The following is an 18,909-nucleotide window of genomic DNA, read 5'->3' on the forward strand; positions in this document are numbered from 1 at the left end:
TGCGAGCAACAAAGCCTAATTTGAGTAGGAGCTTATTACAGTACTTGGTTGCATGCAACTGCTAAAGGAATTCTGTCGCTAGTACTATGCTGCTCAATTTAGTTAATGAATCCTAATATAAGGGGAAGGTTAGCGAGGGGCCAACCACCCTAACTGTGAAAACCCTATTGGTTACGAAACTAGCACCACAGAAACATTGAAATTCGGGCGCCTTTGCGACAATCATTATTAATCGTTTTGGGACCTGGAATATACGTAATTTGGTGAAAGAAAGAGCTCTTTTAATGTGACGAATGTCTTACGACAGTATAAAATTGGACTTTGTGCTGTACAAGAGGCGCGATGGCCGGGACATGGCTCGACCCGTTCTCTTTTGTCCTCTGTCGTGGTGACGACAGAGGACCAAAAGTACTCGGAACTTCGTTTTTAGTTAGTGATAAATTTTTGTGTAATATTTTAGATTTTAAAACTGTGAACAATCTGCTGTGTACTATTAGAGTTAAGGGAAGTTTTCAAAATGTGTCTATTGTGAACTGTTATGCGCCTACTGAAGAAAGCTCAGAGGAAGCTAAATATTGTTTCTACGAAGTGCTTGAGCGTACTTGTGCTAATCTACCGTCATATGACGTCAAGCTAGTAGTGAGAGATTTCAACGCGAAGCTGGCGGAGAGCGCGTGTGTGGCGGCCTTTATTGGGTAGTTAGACATTACATGAGGAGTGCAATGATAACGGGATCCGACTTGCGAGTTTTGCCGCCGCTACGGGATGCTTTGTAAAGAGCGCTATGTTTGCGCATAAAGAGGTCCACAAGTAGACCTGGAGATAAACGGACGGTAGAAAAGCTAATCAAATAAATCATGTACTAGTGTATCGACATCAGCACATATCCATCTCGGAGGTGTACTGATGTCGGATGTGAGAAGTTTCAGAGGAGCAGATGGATATAGCGACACTATCTGGTAGTCTACGATTTCGGGCATAGAAATGCGGTTCAGATGCCCGCGTGTCCAGTTCCCATGCCGATAGTATGGCATGGGAACTGGACAAGTTGAAAACAGCGGAAGGCAAATGGACTGTCCATTTAGAGTTGCAGAATCGTTTTGGGGAGTTGCAGGAGGAAGAGGATGATCTGGATGGGATGTGGGACACCATCAAAAATACGGTTGCGTTAATTGCCTCGAGAACTGTGGGAAAGAGAAAGAGGAGGAGAAAAGCATGGTTTAATAGAGAGTGTGAAGAAGCTGTAGCAAAACGAAGGGAAGCACTATTGAACTACCAAGTGGATAGCAGGAAGAAAGCTGCATATGAGAGGGTGAGAAGAGTGGTGAATATATGTCTACGTAGGGAGAAGCGGAAGTATCTTAATGAGAAAGTGGCTAGTATAGAGAGACATAGGGTGACGAATAATGAACGGGAGATGTACCGGACGATGAAAGCCATGCGAGGTGCCCAGACACAAGCGGCAACCATAAGAGATGAGAGTGGAAATTAACAAAGTCAAAAGATGCTCTCGCTCGGTGGCGTAGATATTTCGCGAACTTGCTGAATGTCAATGCTGGAACGTCAATATCCGAGGATTATACTCCTTATCAAACTGCTGAATCATTTATTGAAGAGCCGACATTTAGTGAGATTACTCGTGCTGTCCGCATGCTGGAAAATAATAAGGCTCTAGGAGTGGACTGCATACCAGCGGAGCTCCTGAAAAATGGTGGGGACGTTCTGCTGGAGCAGCTGCACCGGCTCATCTTGATGATCTGGCGAGAACAATGGCTGCCTGACGAATGGAAGGAGTCACTGATCACCCCCGTATATACGAAAGGAGATAATACTCAACGCGGCAACTATAGGGGCATATCACTGCTGTCGACTGGCTACAAGGTGCTGTCTGACATCATGCTAATGCGCCTCACACCATATGAAGAACAGTGCCTTGGTGACTACCAGACGGGCTTCAGGAGGAACCGTACTACAATAGATCAACTCTTCAAGCTGCGCCAGGTTTAGAAAAGTGCTGGGAATATAACCGGGAAGTTCATAATATTTTCATAGACCTTTCTAAAGCGTATGCCTAATAATACGCCCAAACATATGGCAGGTGTTAGAAGAGCTGGGAATTCGTCGAAAACTCCGAAAAATAGTGCAGGTGTGCGTAACTGGTTCGAAAGCAAGAGTAAAAGCAGAAGGTGACCTGTCGGACATATTTCACGTATAGACCGGTGTGAAGCAGGGTGATGGGCATTCTCTGATTCTCTTCAATCTAGTGTTGGAAAAAAGTAATTAGAAACACACCGCAAGTGGCAGATGGAGTCGACATGAGGGTGCAAGTTAGGATTCCTGGCTACGCGGACGACCTGAAAGTCATGGCGCATCAACGGGACGACGCAGTGGCATTGGCTACTGCTATTGAAGAAGATGCAGAAGACGTTGGCCTGAAGATAAACGCCGAGAAGACAAAATACATTTTTATGAGTCGTCATGCTGCTCACGTTCCAGAGGCAGCTGCACCGTTTGAGAGGGTGAAGGTACTTAGGTACTTGGGTTCTTTCGTGACTGAAGACAACAAAGTTGAGGCTGATATCCAGAGTCCGGTAAATGCTGCGAATGTCGCCTACTATCAGGTGCGTCCCCTTTTCGCTTCGCGCTTGCTGTTTTGGACTACAAAGATGAGACTATACAAAACTTTGATCAGGCCTGTTCTCCTCTACGGTGCTAAAGGGTGGACTATCACGGCGAGACAAGCCGATCATCTGAGAGTGTTCGAGAACAAGATGCTACGACGTATCTATGGAGGTCATGGTAGACGGACTGTGGAGAAGGCGGTTCAATGCTACCATACACGCTTTATACACCTCAGCAGACGTCTTGATGGAACTGTGAGCCCGGCGTCTTCAGTGGCTGGAGCACCTGTACCGTATGGGCGTAGAAAGGACTGTGAGACAAGTGTAAGAGGCTCAACACCGAACAGGGAGGCAGCTAGGGAGATCAGGAGATAGTCGAATTAGGAAAAGGAAGACCTGCAGGCTGCAGACCAGAACGTGGCTGACGTGTCGCAGAGGACCGTGTCCAGTGGCGACACGGTCCTCTGCGATGTGGCCCCAAGCACCTGTGGTGCTTGCCCCCCCCGGGATGATAGCGCCTGGGTAACGTAAGGTGATGTATGAACAGTAGTTTGTCTTTTTCAAGTTCTAGAGTAAATTTAATAGAATGGTGAAAAAAGTTGATTTTATTGAGAAAATCAATTAGGTCATCTTTGTTGTGGTTCCATAGAATGAAGGTATCATCCATATCGCACCCAAATTATTGGTTTAGGATTTATTTGACATAGAATTTTATTTTTGAGATCCTCCATAAATAGGACAGCACAAGAAGATGAAAGTGGGATACACATTGCCAGGCCAAATAATTGTTGGTAAATAGTTTTCTTCCAAGAAAGATAGTTTGAATTTAGGCAATGATTGTACAGTGCGGTTATATCTTGTGGAAATAAAGTGCCTAAGATGTTGATAACTTACACCACTGGAAAGTTTGTAAAAAGAGAAGTGACATCTAACCTTAAAAGTAGATCGTTTTCAGATATAGTAATGTTTTTTAATTTATCCACAAAATGTTGTGAATTTCAAACACAACTCTCTGAATTATGGATATGTTGTTGTAAGAGTGTAGAGTGATGTTTAGACAATAAGTAGGTAGGTGAATTAATGCCATCTACAATGGGGCATAAAGGAATACGATCTTTGTGAACTTTTGAAACCCCATAAAGTCTTGGAGTTAGAGGGTGCATCGATTATAATTTTTAATTAGATCTGTTGGCCAGTTGATCATATCGCGTAGTAATTTGTTTGTGTCATTGTGGTTTTTAATGTAGGATCTTTCGTTAAGATATGGTAAACAGACATGTCCGACAGTAGATTGTTCACTTTATCCTTCCTCGTAGTCCTTGTCACAGTACTGTTACCCTTGTCTGCCTTGAGTATTATGTTATCTTTCTTTCTCTTCAAATTATGAATGGTTCTTTTATCTAGAGATATTCAGACCTATAGAAACAATTCGTAATCTACTACGATCTCCAAAAGATACCCATCCTTTCTATAAGTATGCCGGAGTCTATAATATCCCATGCTCGTATGGTTCAAGTTACATCGGCCTGACTTCGAGAAGCCTCGAGATTAGACAGAAGGAACACGTTGGTTATGTTAAAAACAACAGACAAGATAAATCACGCCTGTCATCACATTTCTTCATAACAACCCATATCATTGAATGGGACAAAAGTTGAACCCCTTACACAGAAGGCGACTACCACTCTCAAATGTTTAAAGAAGCAGCCACTGTCGCACGCACTACAGATTACCTTAACAGGAACCAAGGTTTAATACTTCCTGGGAAAACCCTAATTAAATCTCTGAACACATAGGAAATGAACTTTAATGCTAACTGTAGAACGTTCCTTAGCAACAACTAGTAAATTATGTACACGCGATAGGTGTATTATTCACATTCGATGCTATTTTAGTTTGCAACTAGAATTTTTAGAATTTACAGTTGAGATCTATTTTTGTGATATGTTTTCGCCTCAGTGCTTGTACCCTGAAGATGCCAACAGCTTATGTTTGGTGAAACTAGTTAAACGGATAAAAATACTTATCCGTTTACACTTGATCAATGTTAACAAATAGTTATTTACATTAAGCAATAATCAAGTTTCTGATCAAAGTTACTTAGCCATGAACAGGCTACTGAGCGTAACACAGAAGGAAATATGGTACAGGAACTTAACTCAAGTTCTCCATTGAGAATGGAGTGGATGATTTACTGTATTTGTCTTTGTACTGCTGGTTTCATGCCCCATCTGGACAGCAGTTATATAATTTAATTAAAGGATACTTGATTAAGGGATATTACATCCCATAGCGTTTTTCGTAGCCGAATAAGAAACTCAAAGAGTTTCATGCCGAATATAGTAGAAACTATATAAAGTTCGGCGATTCCAAGCGTAAGCAAATACCTGGATACTGCAGCAACTGACCCTTAAGGTAGTGCAAGCTGAGGCAACTCATGTCAAAGGTGGAGCAAGTACCGATCACTACTATTCTTGATATTTACCCATAATCTTTGAGTTTCTTATTCGGCTAAGAAACGATATGGGATGTAATATCCCTTAACTTAAACAAGTTATATGTCGCCGAATTGAAGCTTTTGGCTCTTCACATATCTAATATTATTGTATGATTTTTCTTATTCCTGCCATATATCAGTGCAAAAATGTGATCTATTGCACCAGTAAGAAAATTACTCTATAATATTCACATTGATTATATTTTTCTTCTTAAAGATGGGCACTATGAGAGTTCCACTCCAATCCTCACTACTCCGACCTTCTCATCCGGCATTTTAAATTTTGAAGTCGGTCACTTAAAACATTTACCCATTCATGTTCAAATACGTCTACATAATTGTTATCTACTCTAGCTAAATTTCAAGATTTCAATTTGCTAACGGCTTTATATTCTACAAATACTATTATGGTCACCTGACTGTATTCCTCTTGAATATTTTCTGCCGTTATTCTCTTACTTGTTTCATGTAGCGGTCTTTTAAATTAATTATCCAAACATTTAGAATATCTTCGTCCTCACTTTAACAATTTCAGCTTTACAAAATATATTTATTCATCATCAGCATCACCAAATTCCTGACATGTGTCCCTTAGGGGTGTACAGGATGTGATAGTACTACATGAAAAATTTACATCGTTAGTAACCTCCTATCTACAATTTTCCTACAAATTAGTCTTTTAGCTCTGAAGACTTCAAAATTATCAGATCTTGTATTGCTAACTTCTAAGGCAATTTTGTACCGTATTAATCGACCTATATCGTGATCTTCCTCTGGATCGTTTTCCTGCCAACTTGGCTGCGAACACTTGTTTTGCTAATCTTTTCTCTCCCATTCTGTTTAAGCGACCATACCACCTGAGATTAGCTCTACTAACGCATTCTTGGATTCTGACAATGCGAAGTTCTCTCCTAATATCCTCGTTTTTAATATTATATTGCCACTGATCCTATCTGATCATGCCCCTAATCTTTCTCAGGACTCTCATATCTGCATTCTCTAGTCTTTGGTAGTGTTTCATTTCTGATTTAGCTCTGAGATCCGTAAGTAAAAATTGGTTTGAACACTTCCTTGTATACAGCTAATTTTGTATTTTGGCTAATTTCTCTCTTATTTCATAAAATATTATTCAGTTGACTTCGTAGCATACCAGGTTTTGTTGATTAATATGTTGTCTATTTCCATATTTAATTTGCCATCTTCTTTAAACATCGTGCCTGAGTAGCTGAAATGTTTTGTCCAAAATGGTTTAATATTACATATGGTGTCAAACAAGAATGTACATTATCTTTATAGATCACAATATGAAGGAAAGTTGTATTAAACCTCATATCAAAATTGGAAATGTTAATCTCAGCTCTTTGCTTTATGAGGACGATGTTGTACTTCTAAATAAATCCGCTACAAATCTGCAATATTTCCTGATTATACTGAATTGTGATTCCTATCTTTCAGAAAGGTAATAGAGATTACCCTAAAAACTTATATAAGAATTCTAAATTCCTTTTACAAAATATATAGCACAATTTTAAATATCAAACTGATGAAATATTCTGAAAACTTTATTTTAGAACAGAGTGAGTTTAGAAGAGGACGGTCATGTATAGACCCAGCAGTTTGCCTAAAATTAATAAGAGAGAAAAGAATAGAATACAATTTAGAAACACATATCACATTTATTGACTTTGAAAAAGAATTTGAGAAAGTTAAAAGAAGCATTTTATTTAACATATTAAATGAAAGACAAATACCAAATAATATCCTAAAAGCTATCACAAGTATATATGAAAATAATCAAATACAATTAAGATTAAATCTTGAGCTATCATAAACGAGAGAGATAAACAAAGGGGATCCGACATGGATGTCCTCCCTCAGCAACACTTTTTAACATTTACCTAATTGAAATAATAATAAAATGGAATAAAAATTTCCATCAAGGTATTAAACTTTCTCCTACTGTGAACTTAAACACTCTCCTTTTTGCCGACGACAAAATAATAATTACAAATTCTGATGATAACTTAAAGAAAGCTAATTTAGATCTAAATGCGATAGCCAAAGATTATGGTATGATAATAGCAACAGAAAAATCAAAACTTATGGTCTTTAAAGGACAAGATCAAACAAGAACTAAGATAGTAATAGACAACAAGATTCTTAGAAGGGAGTGAATTCATTTAATTACCTACGATGTTTTATCACATATGAAAATGAAAAAGATATAAATGTAAAAATTGCAAAATATTTAAAAATAACAGGAGTAATTAACTCTATATTTAAACCAAACCTAGTTCAAAAACTGAATTGAATGTCATCAAAGACAGGAATGGATCATTACTAACAGAAGAGTTGGAAATCAAAAACAGATGGAAAGAATACAGTGAGGAACTGTACAGCAGAGTGGATAAAGAAACTGTGGAGTCCTCCCACCAAGAAAATTTTGAATTGGAACCTTCTCCACTCAGGCATGAAGTTGAAAGAGCAGTTAAGCAGCTCAACAGCAATAAGGCCCTAGGTGCAGATGAAATCCGAGCAGAGTTAATTAAGGCCACAGGAGACGGAGGGATAAGAGTGTTTCATAGATTGATTACAAGGATATGGGAGACAGGATCATTGCCTAGAGACTGGAAGAAGTCAGTTTTCATACCACTACACAAGAAAGGTGATATAAAGGCATGCAAGAATTACAGAACTATTAGTTTAATATCTCACGCAAGCAAAATTTTATTAAAGATCATGCTAAATAGGATTGAGGCCAAAGTTGAGGCAGAGATGCCTGAGGAATAAGCAGGTTTTAGGAAAGGTAGGGGCACCAGAGATCAGATCCTTTGCCTTAGACAGATCATAGAAAAATATAAAGAATTCAGACTCCCTATAGTAATGTGTTTCTTAGACTACTCTAAAGATTTTGACTGTGTTGAGCATGTTGAACTGTGGGAAGTAATGAAAAGAATGGGTTTTCCTCAACACACTATAAGGTTGATAGCCAACTTGTATAAGGAGCAAGAAGCCACAGTAACAAACAGGTGTTGGATTGACTGACTGCCTTCAAGTTGGAAAAGGAGTTAGGCAAGGATGTTTACTTTCTCCTCACTTGTTTAGTATATATGCAGAGGACATTATGCGTGAAGCATTGGATGATCTCAAGACAGGAATTACGATAGGAGGTAGATTGATGAGTAATCTGAGGTACGCTGATGATACAGTACTCCTTTGTAATGATATGGAAGAACTAGGACTAATTCTTGACAAAGTTAACAAGATCAGTAATAACAGAGGACTTCAACTGAATTCTAGCAAGACAAAGATCATGGTTCTCAAAGGAAAAACAAACAGAGAAACTCTTGAGAAACAAATGTATCTTAATGGAGAAAGAATTGAGGAAGTCAGCAAGTTTGAGTACCTGGGATCCATTATTAATGTGTAGAATTGCCGTTCAGAAGATGTCAGAAAAAGGTTAGGAATGGCTAAAACAACAGTCAGAGACCTGTCCAAAATCTGGAAGGATGGATCTATCTCTATGGGAACAAAGTTGAGGATTTGGATGCAGTTGTTTTTCCAACAGCAACTTATGGATGCGAGACTTAGAACCTAAAGAAGTCAGATAAGAAAAGGATATCTGCTTTTGAGGTGTTACAGAAGGCTGTTGAGGATATCATACACTGAAAGGCTACAAATGAATGGATGTTAGAAAAGATTAGTAGAACTTTAAGGCTCCTTAAGGATAATGACAGAAGAAAATTAAAATATTTTGGACACATAGAAAGGATGGAAGGAGGATTTCTCAGAACAGTAATAGAAGGTAAAGTTCCTGGAAAAAGAGGTAGGGGTAGACCATCAATGAGATGGATGGATGGCGTGTGTGGAGTGACTGCTCTTCAGAGAGTTGAGGCTGCCAGAAGGGCAAACAACAGGACTACATGGCGAGGCTTAGTGTGGAACATCATCGAGCATCGGAGTGACCATACGGCATCTGTAGATACCCAGTGAACACAGAGAGAGAGTTCAAAAACAAACCAGACTAAAAGTATACAATACATTGGCACTACCAGTCTTATTGTATGGAAGTGAAATCTGGACAGTCAGCAAAAGACAAACAAAGTTTAATAACAGCAGAAATGAAGTTTATGAGAAAAAGTGCAAAGTGTACTCTATTTGATCACAAAAGAAAGGGAAAAATTATGAAAGAATTAAACCAAGAATCAGTAATAGAAAAAATTAAAAAATATAAACATAAATGGATGGAAAACGTTCAAAGAATGAAAATGGAAGATTCCCAAAATAAGCCTTAAAATACAAGCCACCAGGAAAAAGAAAACCAGGACATCCTCATAAATGATTCAAAGATGACTTCTAAGGCCTACCGGCCTTATTTAATATTCGATTCAAACGATTTAATAAACTTATTTAATAAACGATTCAAAGATGACTTCTAAGGCTTACTGACCTTAGAAGTCATCTTTGAATCGTTTAAGAGGATGTCCTGGGGTTTGCGTCCGTAGGCCTAAATCCTTGATATGGATGATGATGAATTCTTATAATCTTAGTTGCGTCGGTCATAATGCAAAACAACCCAACCCACCACTAATTAGCAATTCCATCGACATTTCGTATTTCAAAAAATTTAATAATAAGAATTAGTCTACTATCACCAAAACAACTAACAACTATACTTTATCTTCCAATTGCATGCTTTTCCGAATATTAAATAGGTTTACGTGAGGCAACCTATAAGGAATAAATCTTTACTTCTGCACTGGTTGTGTAATATAGGGTAAAAATCAACGTTATGGTTTATGTATGAGTGTAAATTTGCATTGTATTTCATGTTAAATGTTTGTTTGATTAGTCGAATGCTGTCATATAATCGCAAGTAATTTACTACTCGGGGCAGGCTTTGAGATATATATTCTGTTGTCATGATTATCAACAACATGAAAAAACCAACAAATATCCGTACTGCTATACGTGAAGGTACTTCATTCTTTTAGGAATCTGAAAATATATCGAAAAGAATATTTTACAAAAATACAAGTGCATATTTTGCTGTTGATAAAATAAATTCAAGCCTTAAATAAATTCATGTAATCTTTGTTTTATACTACCCATTTCTAAAATAGATCTAGTTCATATACCAAAAGTACATTGGATTTCAAAAATAAAACAGAACAATGAAATTAGTGAATAATGAAATCATTTAGTAACATACATCTGTAAGATAACCTGCATTGATTTTACAAGATTTTCCCCCATAAAGAGGTGGAAGAGATTTTTAACCCCAGAAGAACGTGTTTTTCGTCAACAAAATAGGCAAACTTCACAGACGCATGTACACGTAGTATAAAATATGCAGCTTTCATACTGTTTCAATTTGTAATTCAATTTTGTTATGAAGGATATCAAAATTAATTTTACAACAAGTTGAAAGATCACCCGAAGACGTCTGTTCACAATACTTTGGCAAATTATTTTGAACTGCATCTATCCTGCAATATTCATTACAAAACTTCCATGTGGTACACATTTGAGGAATTTATCACTGCAGTATAGCAATGCATGAAACATAAAGTAGTTCTGAGAAATCTTTTCTTTTTTAGACCTGTGATTTTTACACGGACTATATCTTCGTTTATTACAGTAACAAAAACTAAACACACACACACACACACACACACACACACACACACACACACACACACACACACACACACACACACACACACACACACACACACACACACACACACACACACACACACACACACACACACACACACACACAGTTCAAGCCAAAAATCAAGGGATATGAGGATTGTTTTCCTTTAGCTGCATCATGAATGATCCTCAGTCGAATGTTATTAAAAACTGGTAGCATCGTGTCCGCTATGTGTTATCCAGATATATAGTTTTGCCTGAAAAAAATGTATAACTGATGTCATATGTAGGCTAGATAGGCTTTTATATTTTTTGGAGGGGAAAAAAAAATTAAGTAACCGGAAAGCCCCTAACACTAGAGCTACAGCACGATCTAAAAGCAGGTTCATTCATTCATTTCGTATGGTGATTCAATGGGCGTGAGCTCCTTTTACTGGGAGGTGTGTTCACGGGGCCGATTTGCCTGCTTGCGGGATGAAAAACTTCGGATAAGTTTTCACTGGGGATGAAAACCCTGTCCACACCCAAGACCGGCTAACTTGGCTGTGGCTGAGGCAGATTCTTAAGCTCCACACGTCGTCAACGGGAATCGAACCTAGGACACTCCTTCCCTAGGGATATGGTTGTAATGCGCATAGCCACTAGGCTCACCACGCGGACTAAAAGCAGGTGAACAATATTGAACTATATACATATAGTTCAATATACACATAATCACCGCATATATATATATATATATATATATTTTTTATCTCATGCCCACCCCCAGTTAAAAATGGTGAAGACAAATCAGAAGACTATACCGCGTCGGTCGTTGCGCGGGTTACCAAGGACCGCACTGGATGTTAGGCTTCCTGGACAGCCAGTGACAAATGGGATACAGGAGCAAGATCCACAGAGCTCGAAAGTATTTACTAGGAAAAAGTGGAGCATGGCTGAAAATAGACAAGTCATGCAGTGCTACTACTGTTCAAACCCATCAGTTAGGGGATTTCAGAAACGAATGTTCCAACTTTGGCTTGAACGGCACCCAAATTCGGAAATTTCATTCGAAAGGCTGATGCAGCAACGCAGCTTCATTATCAAACGGAAGGTTTTTAGTGAACTTGAGCTGGAAGCACTGAAACCTCAAGCTGTAAAAGGAGACCGTACTGACCCTGAAGTGACCAAGAATATGAGTGAAGCAGAATCAGAATCCAACTTGCAGGATGCTGTAAATTTTGAAAATATACAAATAGTTGAAAGGAAGCTATCAGATAAGGAACAAGAACTCACACGAAAAATTATCGAGCAAATGAACAGCAACCAGGAACGAGTTAGGCTTTCGGTATTGAGACAAGTACCTCAACAAAAACTCAAGGAACTCCTACAAGAGGCCAATAAAGCTGCAAAGGATATTCCTACTGGAACTATTGGGCAAATGAATCAACTTATGTACTCAATAGCCTACGTCGTAACATCTGAATTAGGATATAAGATTAGTGAACCCAAAAGCAGTAAGGCTCAGGAACCAAAATGGAAGCATCGACTGGAGAATAAAATTGTTAAACTCAGAGCAGACGTCAGCAATTTGAAAAACTTTAAGGAAAAGAAGCTGAAAAACACAAAAATCCGAAATGACCTCATAAAGAGATATAATACTGGAACACGACCTACTGAAGTATTAGAGGAAGTGAAGCAAAAAATAGTTGCAGTTGCAGCTAAACTAAGAAGATACAGTGCACGCATTGAACAGTACAAGCAAAATTCGATGTTTCGTGCAGATCAGCACCAGTTTTACAAGAAAATTGATTGCTCCAGGAATGATAACTTGAATGAAAATATAAATATAAATACAGAGACAAAGAAAATACACTAAAGTTTTGGAAAAACCTATGGAACAACCCTAAGAGGCACAATAACAAGGCAAAATAGATTGAACAAATTACGAATGAAGCTCAAGAACGAAAAATGGACCAACTGAAAATAACAACTGAAATGGTTCAAAAGCAAGCAAAAAAAATAAAAAATTGGTCAACACCCGGGAAGGATGAATTACGTGGCTACTGGTTGAAATATCTAACAGGCGTACATGAAAGACTTGCTGACCAATTTTATGATGTTTTAGAAGGAAAATGCAAAGAAGAGTGGCTCACAGCAGGGAAAACGTTTTTGACCATAAAGGATAAAGAAAAAGGTCCAAACCCAGAAAACTTCCGACCAATAACCTGCCTGTCAACAACTTTTAAGCTACTCACAGGCATACTAGCTGATAAAATATACAGCTATCTTAAAGCAAATTCCCTTCTCCCAATTGAACAAATAGGTAACAGCAAAAAATCAAGAGGCACAAAAGATCAATTGCTGATTGATAAAATGATTCTTAAAAATTGCAAATGTAGAAAAACCAACCTTCATATGGCTTGGATAAATTATAAAAAGCGTTTGATTCGGTGCCTCATAGTTGGATTTTAAGATGCACAGAACTATTTGGTATTAGCGAAAACGTCCAAAACATTTTGCAATCCAGCATGAAAAACTGGAAAACAACGTTGGTTATAAATAGAGAAGAAATTGGAGAGGTAAACATAAATAGGGGCATCTTTCAAGGAGACTCATTATCTCCTCTATTGTTTATATTGTCATTGATCCCCTTAACTAGAATTTTAAATAAAACTGCTCATGGTTATCAAACTACGCAAAAGAGTGCAAAGATATCTCACCTTTTATACATGGACGATCTGAAGTTGTATGCAAAATCAGAAAATTAACTCAGATCGTTGCTAAACACTGTGCACATATTCAGTCAAGATATATCAATGGATTTTGGCTTAGACAAATGTGCAACTGCTGGAATAACAAGAGGAAAGTTTGAAGATATGAATGAAATCGAGCTGCTCAATGGTGAAATAATTCAAGCAATAAAATTCGAAGACAGCTACAAATATTTGGGAATTTTAGAAGCATCACAAATTCTGCACAATAAGATCAACGAATGAACTAGAGTAGAATACATAAGACAATTAAGAAAACTCCTTAAATCTCCTTAATGCTGGAAATTTGATAAAAGCAATTAATACCTGGGCCATACCTGTTCTGAGATATTCAACAGGCATTGTTGAATGGACCCAGCTAGAGATAGAAGATTTAGATCGAAAAACTCGAAAATTAATGACAATGCACCATGCCCTCAATCCTAGCAGTGACATTGATAGGCTCTATCTATCACGCAAAAAAGGAGGTAAAGGATTATTACAAGTGAAGCGAGTTATTGAAGAAGAAAAACTAAATTTAAATGATTATCTGCAGCAAACAACGGAAAAATTTCTAATTGAGGTAAGGAAAGAGGATTTATTTAAACCCATGGAGACAAAATTGGAATACAAAACCAACCAAGTAAAAATGAGAACCGAAAGATGGAAAAATAAGGCATTGCATGGAAAATACCTTCACAGCATAGAGGACAGCGCTGACAGCAACTTGTCCTGGCAATGGTTGAGAAATGGAACACTAAAGAAAGAAACAGAATCGGTAATTTTTGCAGCAGAAGAACAGGCCATTAAAACCAACATTATGAAGGCAAAAATACAAAAAATTCAAGAAGACAGTAAATGTAGATTGTGCAAAGAAAAGGAAGAAACAGTAGACTACATTATAAGAGGATGCAGCAAAATCGCACAAATTGAGTACCGTAAAAGGCATGATAATGTAGCTAAGATCATCCACTGGCATTTATGTAAAAAGTATGGGTTTGAAGTACCTAAAGACTACTGGAAGCATAAAGTTCACCAGAAAGTGGTTGAGAATGAAAAAGCTAAAATACTCTGGGATTTCAAAATCCAGACTGACAAAAGCTTGGAATCTAACACGCCCGATATCAAAGTGGTTGAAAAAAGTGAAAACAAGCGTGTTACGTTTATCGAAATATCAGTACCAGGAGATAGTCGGATTGACAACAAAGAAAATGAAAAAATTACAAAATATCGCAATTTGCAAATCGAAGTTGAACGAATCTGGCAAAAGAAAACAAAAGTTGTTCCCATAATAACAGGTGCTTTAGTCGCCATCCCTAAAACATTGAAAAAACATCTAGAAACACTCGAGTTAGATGGATTAAAGATTGGGCAGCTGGAAAAGGCCGCTTTGTTCGGCACAGCTTTCATTTTCAGAAAGTATTTCCACAACTCATAGTTTCATATATTGTATTTTGCATATACTCACTTGAAACGTTTGTTGATGGAATAATCACATTTTTAAAAAACAGGCTCCTTGGGGATTAACATTCAGACCGCAGGCCTAAAGATAGAATAATAGTCTACATCATCCAAAGAAAACCAACATATGAAAATAAAAATTAAAATAAACATTTTCTTTAAATGAATTCAAAAATAAACTAATTATTAAACAAACCAAAATAAAATAAAATAAAACAGTCAAAATAAAATAAACAAAATAAACTAATTCAAAATAACTTACATGCGGGAAATTTTTATATTTTTAAATAAGTAAGATAGTAAGATCGTTAAACGTTTCTTATTTAAGAGGGTTGATCTTCATTTTAAAAATAGCTTTTTATTGTCTTTCACTTTTGTTTTTGGTCTGCCTAATTTCAACCTACTTACCTACTTCAGTTGAAACGAGTTTCACTTTTCAATGTGTTCTTGAAATGTTTAGGTTGATTCTGCATGTACTTGGATTGGTTTTTCATTTTCATATCCTTTAATCAGAGATGAGCGAGCTTTTCAACAAGGTAGGCTAGCATCACATTTTCTCTTTTTTTATCTCTGAAAATTAACATTTCCCTGAAAACGTTCATCTGCATATACTGAATATTCTGTAGAATCAATGATATTTTGATGTTTTTTTACGTTTCTTTTCTCCTGGATAGGAAATCATTACATGCTTTCTGGTATCTTGAATCCAAAATTTGTGAAGCGAGAAAAAGAAATGTTTTGCACGTAGCGATTACTGGGATGAATATAATTTTCATTATTGTTATATGTGTATAGATATAGGTTTCGGAATGGTCTAATTTATTTCTGGTATTCAAAATTAAATTAGTGATTGTCACAAGAGGAACATTTTACATGGAAAATTAATTGGCCTCTCTTTAAAATGCAGATTTATAAAATGTACAAAGCAATTTGAAATGTAACATACAAATATATAAAATAAGAAGTGCCACTAATACATAATAATCCTAAAAGGCATAACGCATAAAGGAAAAAATACAAAATTCATGAAGCAGAAAAATAAGAAATTCTCAAGTCATAAAAATGCAAAGCGAATAGATATCTAAAAGTAATCCTAAGAAAGAAATACATACACAATGCAATTTACCTCCAAATACAAAAAAATATACCAGTATCGTCATAAAAGACTCACAGTTTCTTACAGTTTACCAAAATCCGTTACATACACACTAACATAAAAGATATAACGCACATCTTAAAGTTATCCACACTAGACTTTTTTTTTTTCATGGAAGAAACCTAAATTACAGCTACATCACCTACTTCCCAACTTTATTCACCATTTTATATATTTATAATTCCCTTCAACAAAATATTAGTGCATATGCCTTTCTGTGAATGGCTAATTTAGAATCCGCTGCTTGTATCCATCTGTAGCTCAAGATTTCCCTGCTCCATTTACTAACATTAATTTCCAATTTTTTACTGTTCTCTAAATCCAAAACGATTCTGATTTCTTCATCTTCCGTATACCGTATTTCCCATAACATTCTTCTTTCTCCCATTACTCTCCTTCTGTTATTTACCATTTCCCCTTCCAAATACACAGGAGAGGTCCCCTATACTTTTGATAACTAAGACCACAGCCTAGTGCAACTCAATTCGTTTGAGAATATTTGTTTAATAATAATAATTACCTTTTCACTGCACAATAACAATTTCTTTTACGTTAAAAAAATGTATTGTTCTGTAATGTATGGGTGGCTCTTTTCTTAAATAATTCTTCACATTACTTTGCGTTCCCTTTTTTTTTCTGAATCTGAATTTCGATTAGAATTCCGGTAATTAACATTATTATAATTTCTTAGTAGTTGCACAAGAATAAGCCAGATAGCGCTGAATAACTGAAAATCTCTAATATGCATTCTTCTTTGGCAAACATCGAACTGAGGACATTTCTAATAAAAGCTGTCCAGTAATATCAGTTCTACCTCTTTAAAATGCAGTGCATTCTGATAATGAATTTTTGAAAGTCATTGTGGGTGGTTGGTATTAGGTTAGAAGAATCTAACCGAATCCTAATACTAAAAACATTTCAATTGTAATTTTTAGCCTGTACGCTGTACTGTAGTACATCGTACAGGCTAAAATATCGCTCATCTTTCTACATTGTCATCAATTCTCAACTTCTTTTCATGTAATTCAGTCATCAACCAAATCATAGCTCAATTTAACGCCGGCTAGATTTAATCTTCCAATTTCTGAATGTAGACTATCATTTCTTTCCGAATATCATGAGAACGTATGAGCTCTCCATTAGATTTGTTCCTTCTTCAATATTAACCGTAATGCTACAGAAGCAATCCTTGCATATAAAATTCAATTTTCTTTCTCTTGCTATGAGCACAGTTGCATCTCTCTCACTCTTCTCTTGTCGGACGAGCATGTCATTAACTAGTTTCTTCTGCATTCTTGCTGCCATGTTTTGCTCTCAGTTGTTTTTAAAGCAGATTACGATTTGGTCTTTATTGCATTAACTATGTCTGTTATCAGAGATCGTCTGTATTCACTGCGATATACCCCACCGCATTCCACATTTCTTCTCACACGCTTTCCGTTCTCCAATCACATTCAATTTTTAACTTTTTAATTATCTTTTTAGTTTAGAAGATTTATCCTTATTTATTGAACGCTTCTTTAATAACGGTTCCGTCTATCTTATCTCCTCCACACAGCTTTTCTCGTTTATTAAAATGCAACCCAACGTCCAATTTTTGTTTGCCTCAGCTTTCAGTTATGACACAGACATTCCTATTACTGGTACTGATTTGGCAGAAGTGGATTTTGCTCCTGAATGTGTTTTTCTAACATATGCCATACATTCTCAATGTGGTTCTGATTACAGCTTTCTGGTGGCGAGCAAAGATGATAGAAGTCGCTGTCTTGCTCGAAGAACCAGTTACATGGCCTCAATTTTAATAGCAAATTTGTAACTCGAATAGAAATGTACTATGTACTATAGACCTGAACCATTAAACAAAGAAAACCGATTCTCTGAAGCAATCGATCCTGTTAAAGAATGTATAGAATGCGTTGCAACTTATTTATCCAGACGTCGCTCCATAATATGCACATTTTTTCCGCATCATAGAAGTGTCAGGGTATTGAACATGTCTGGAAAACAAACGTCCGTATCTAAGTCGGTATTAAAGAAACTGTCAAGAAGGAAATGCCGGAGGGCGAATCCTTACAAACACGAAGAACAATTTTCAGTACTTTTTTGGCAAACGTTGATTTAATTGATCTCAAACAGTGGTTAATAATTTTTATTTTTCTATCTCATTAGAAAATCGAGTTTTTCTTTCGGTGAAAGGGACACACATCACGCAGGAGAACTCAAACATTAAATTATAAAATACACAACCCCAAGTGTTCCTTTGAACTTAATGTAAACAACCCGATCCAGGCTGAACAATTCTTTATACGCTGTTTTGCATTGCAGTCAATGTGGAAACAGTAGTCTTGTAATTTATACAATTTAATTAGACATTTTATGGTAATAGGGTAAAATGGAAGATGCCGGTTTCTGCATTATTCGTTTTGGATAATTGTTTGTACACTGCTTTGTGATAATTTTATCATGTGTGTCCGTGAGTTTCATTTGATTTTTATGGTGCAAAGACATCACACGTGCTGCTGTTAACCTGTGTCCTCGGTGCAGTATGACATATGATGTTTTTGCACCAGATTTACAGTCGGTTAGTAGGACAAGCACAAACATATACATCTTTGGTGGCATTAGAAACCGCACCCTCCTGACTAACAGGAGAGCGGATACGCTAACCAATCGTCCAACCTGGCCGACTCTCTCTCTCTGTCTCTCTCTCTCTGTGTGTGTGTGTGTGTGTGTGTGTGTGTGTGTGTGTGTGTGTGTGTGTGTGTGTGTGTGTGTGTGTGTGTG

At 36.9% G+C, this 18,909-nt stretch overlaps 1 protein-coding gene across 1 annotated transcript in view; it reads left to right on the forward strand.

Annotated features, from left to right (window-relative positions):
- The first annotated feature begins 342 nt into the window (after positions 1 to 342).
- The window catches only part of LOC150110400 (protein ZBED8-like), a 34,473-nt gene continuing 15,906 nt past the window's right edge, over positions 343 to 18,909 (forward strand). The window contains exon 1 of the mRNA XM_090397322.1: positions 343 to 639. Coding sequence (XP_090253448.1) covers positions 343 to 639 — 297 coding nt within the window. The remainder of the gene's footprint in view (positions 640 to 18,909) is intronic.

Source organism: Typopeltis vanoorti, chromosome 1, assembly GCF_054136105.1.
Source record: "Typopeltis vanoorti isolate ZY-2024b chromosome 1, IOZ_Tvanoo_1.0, whole genome shotgun sequence".
Lineage (NCBI taxonomy): Eukaryota > Metazoa > Arthropoda > Arachnida > Uropygi > Thelyphonidae > Typopeltis > Typopeltis vanoorti.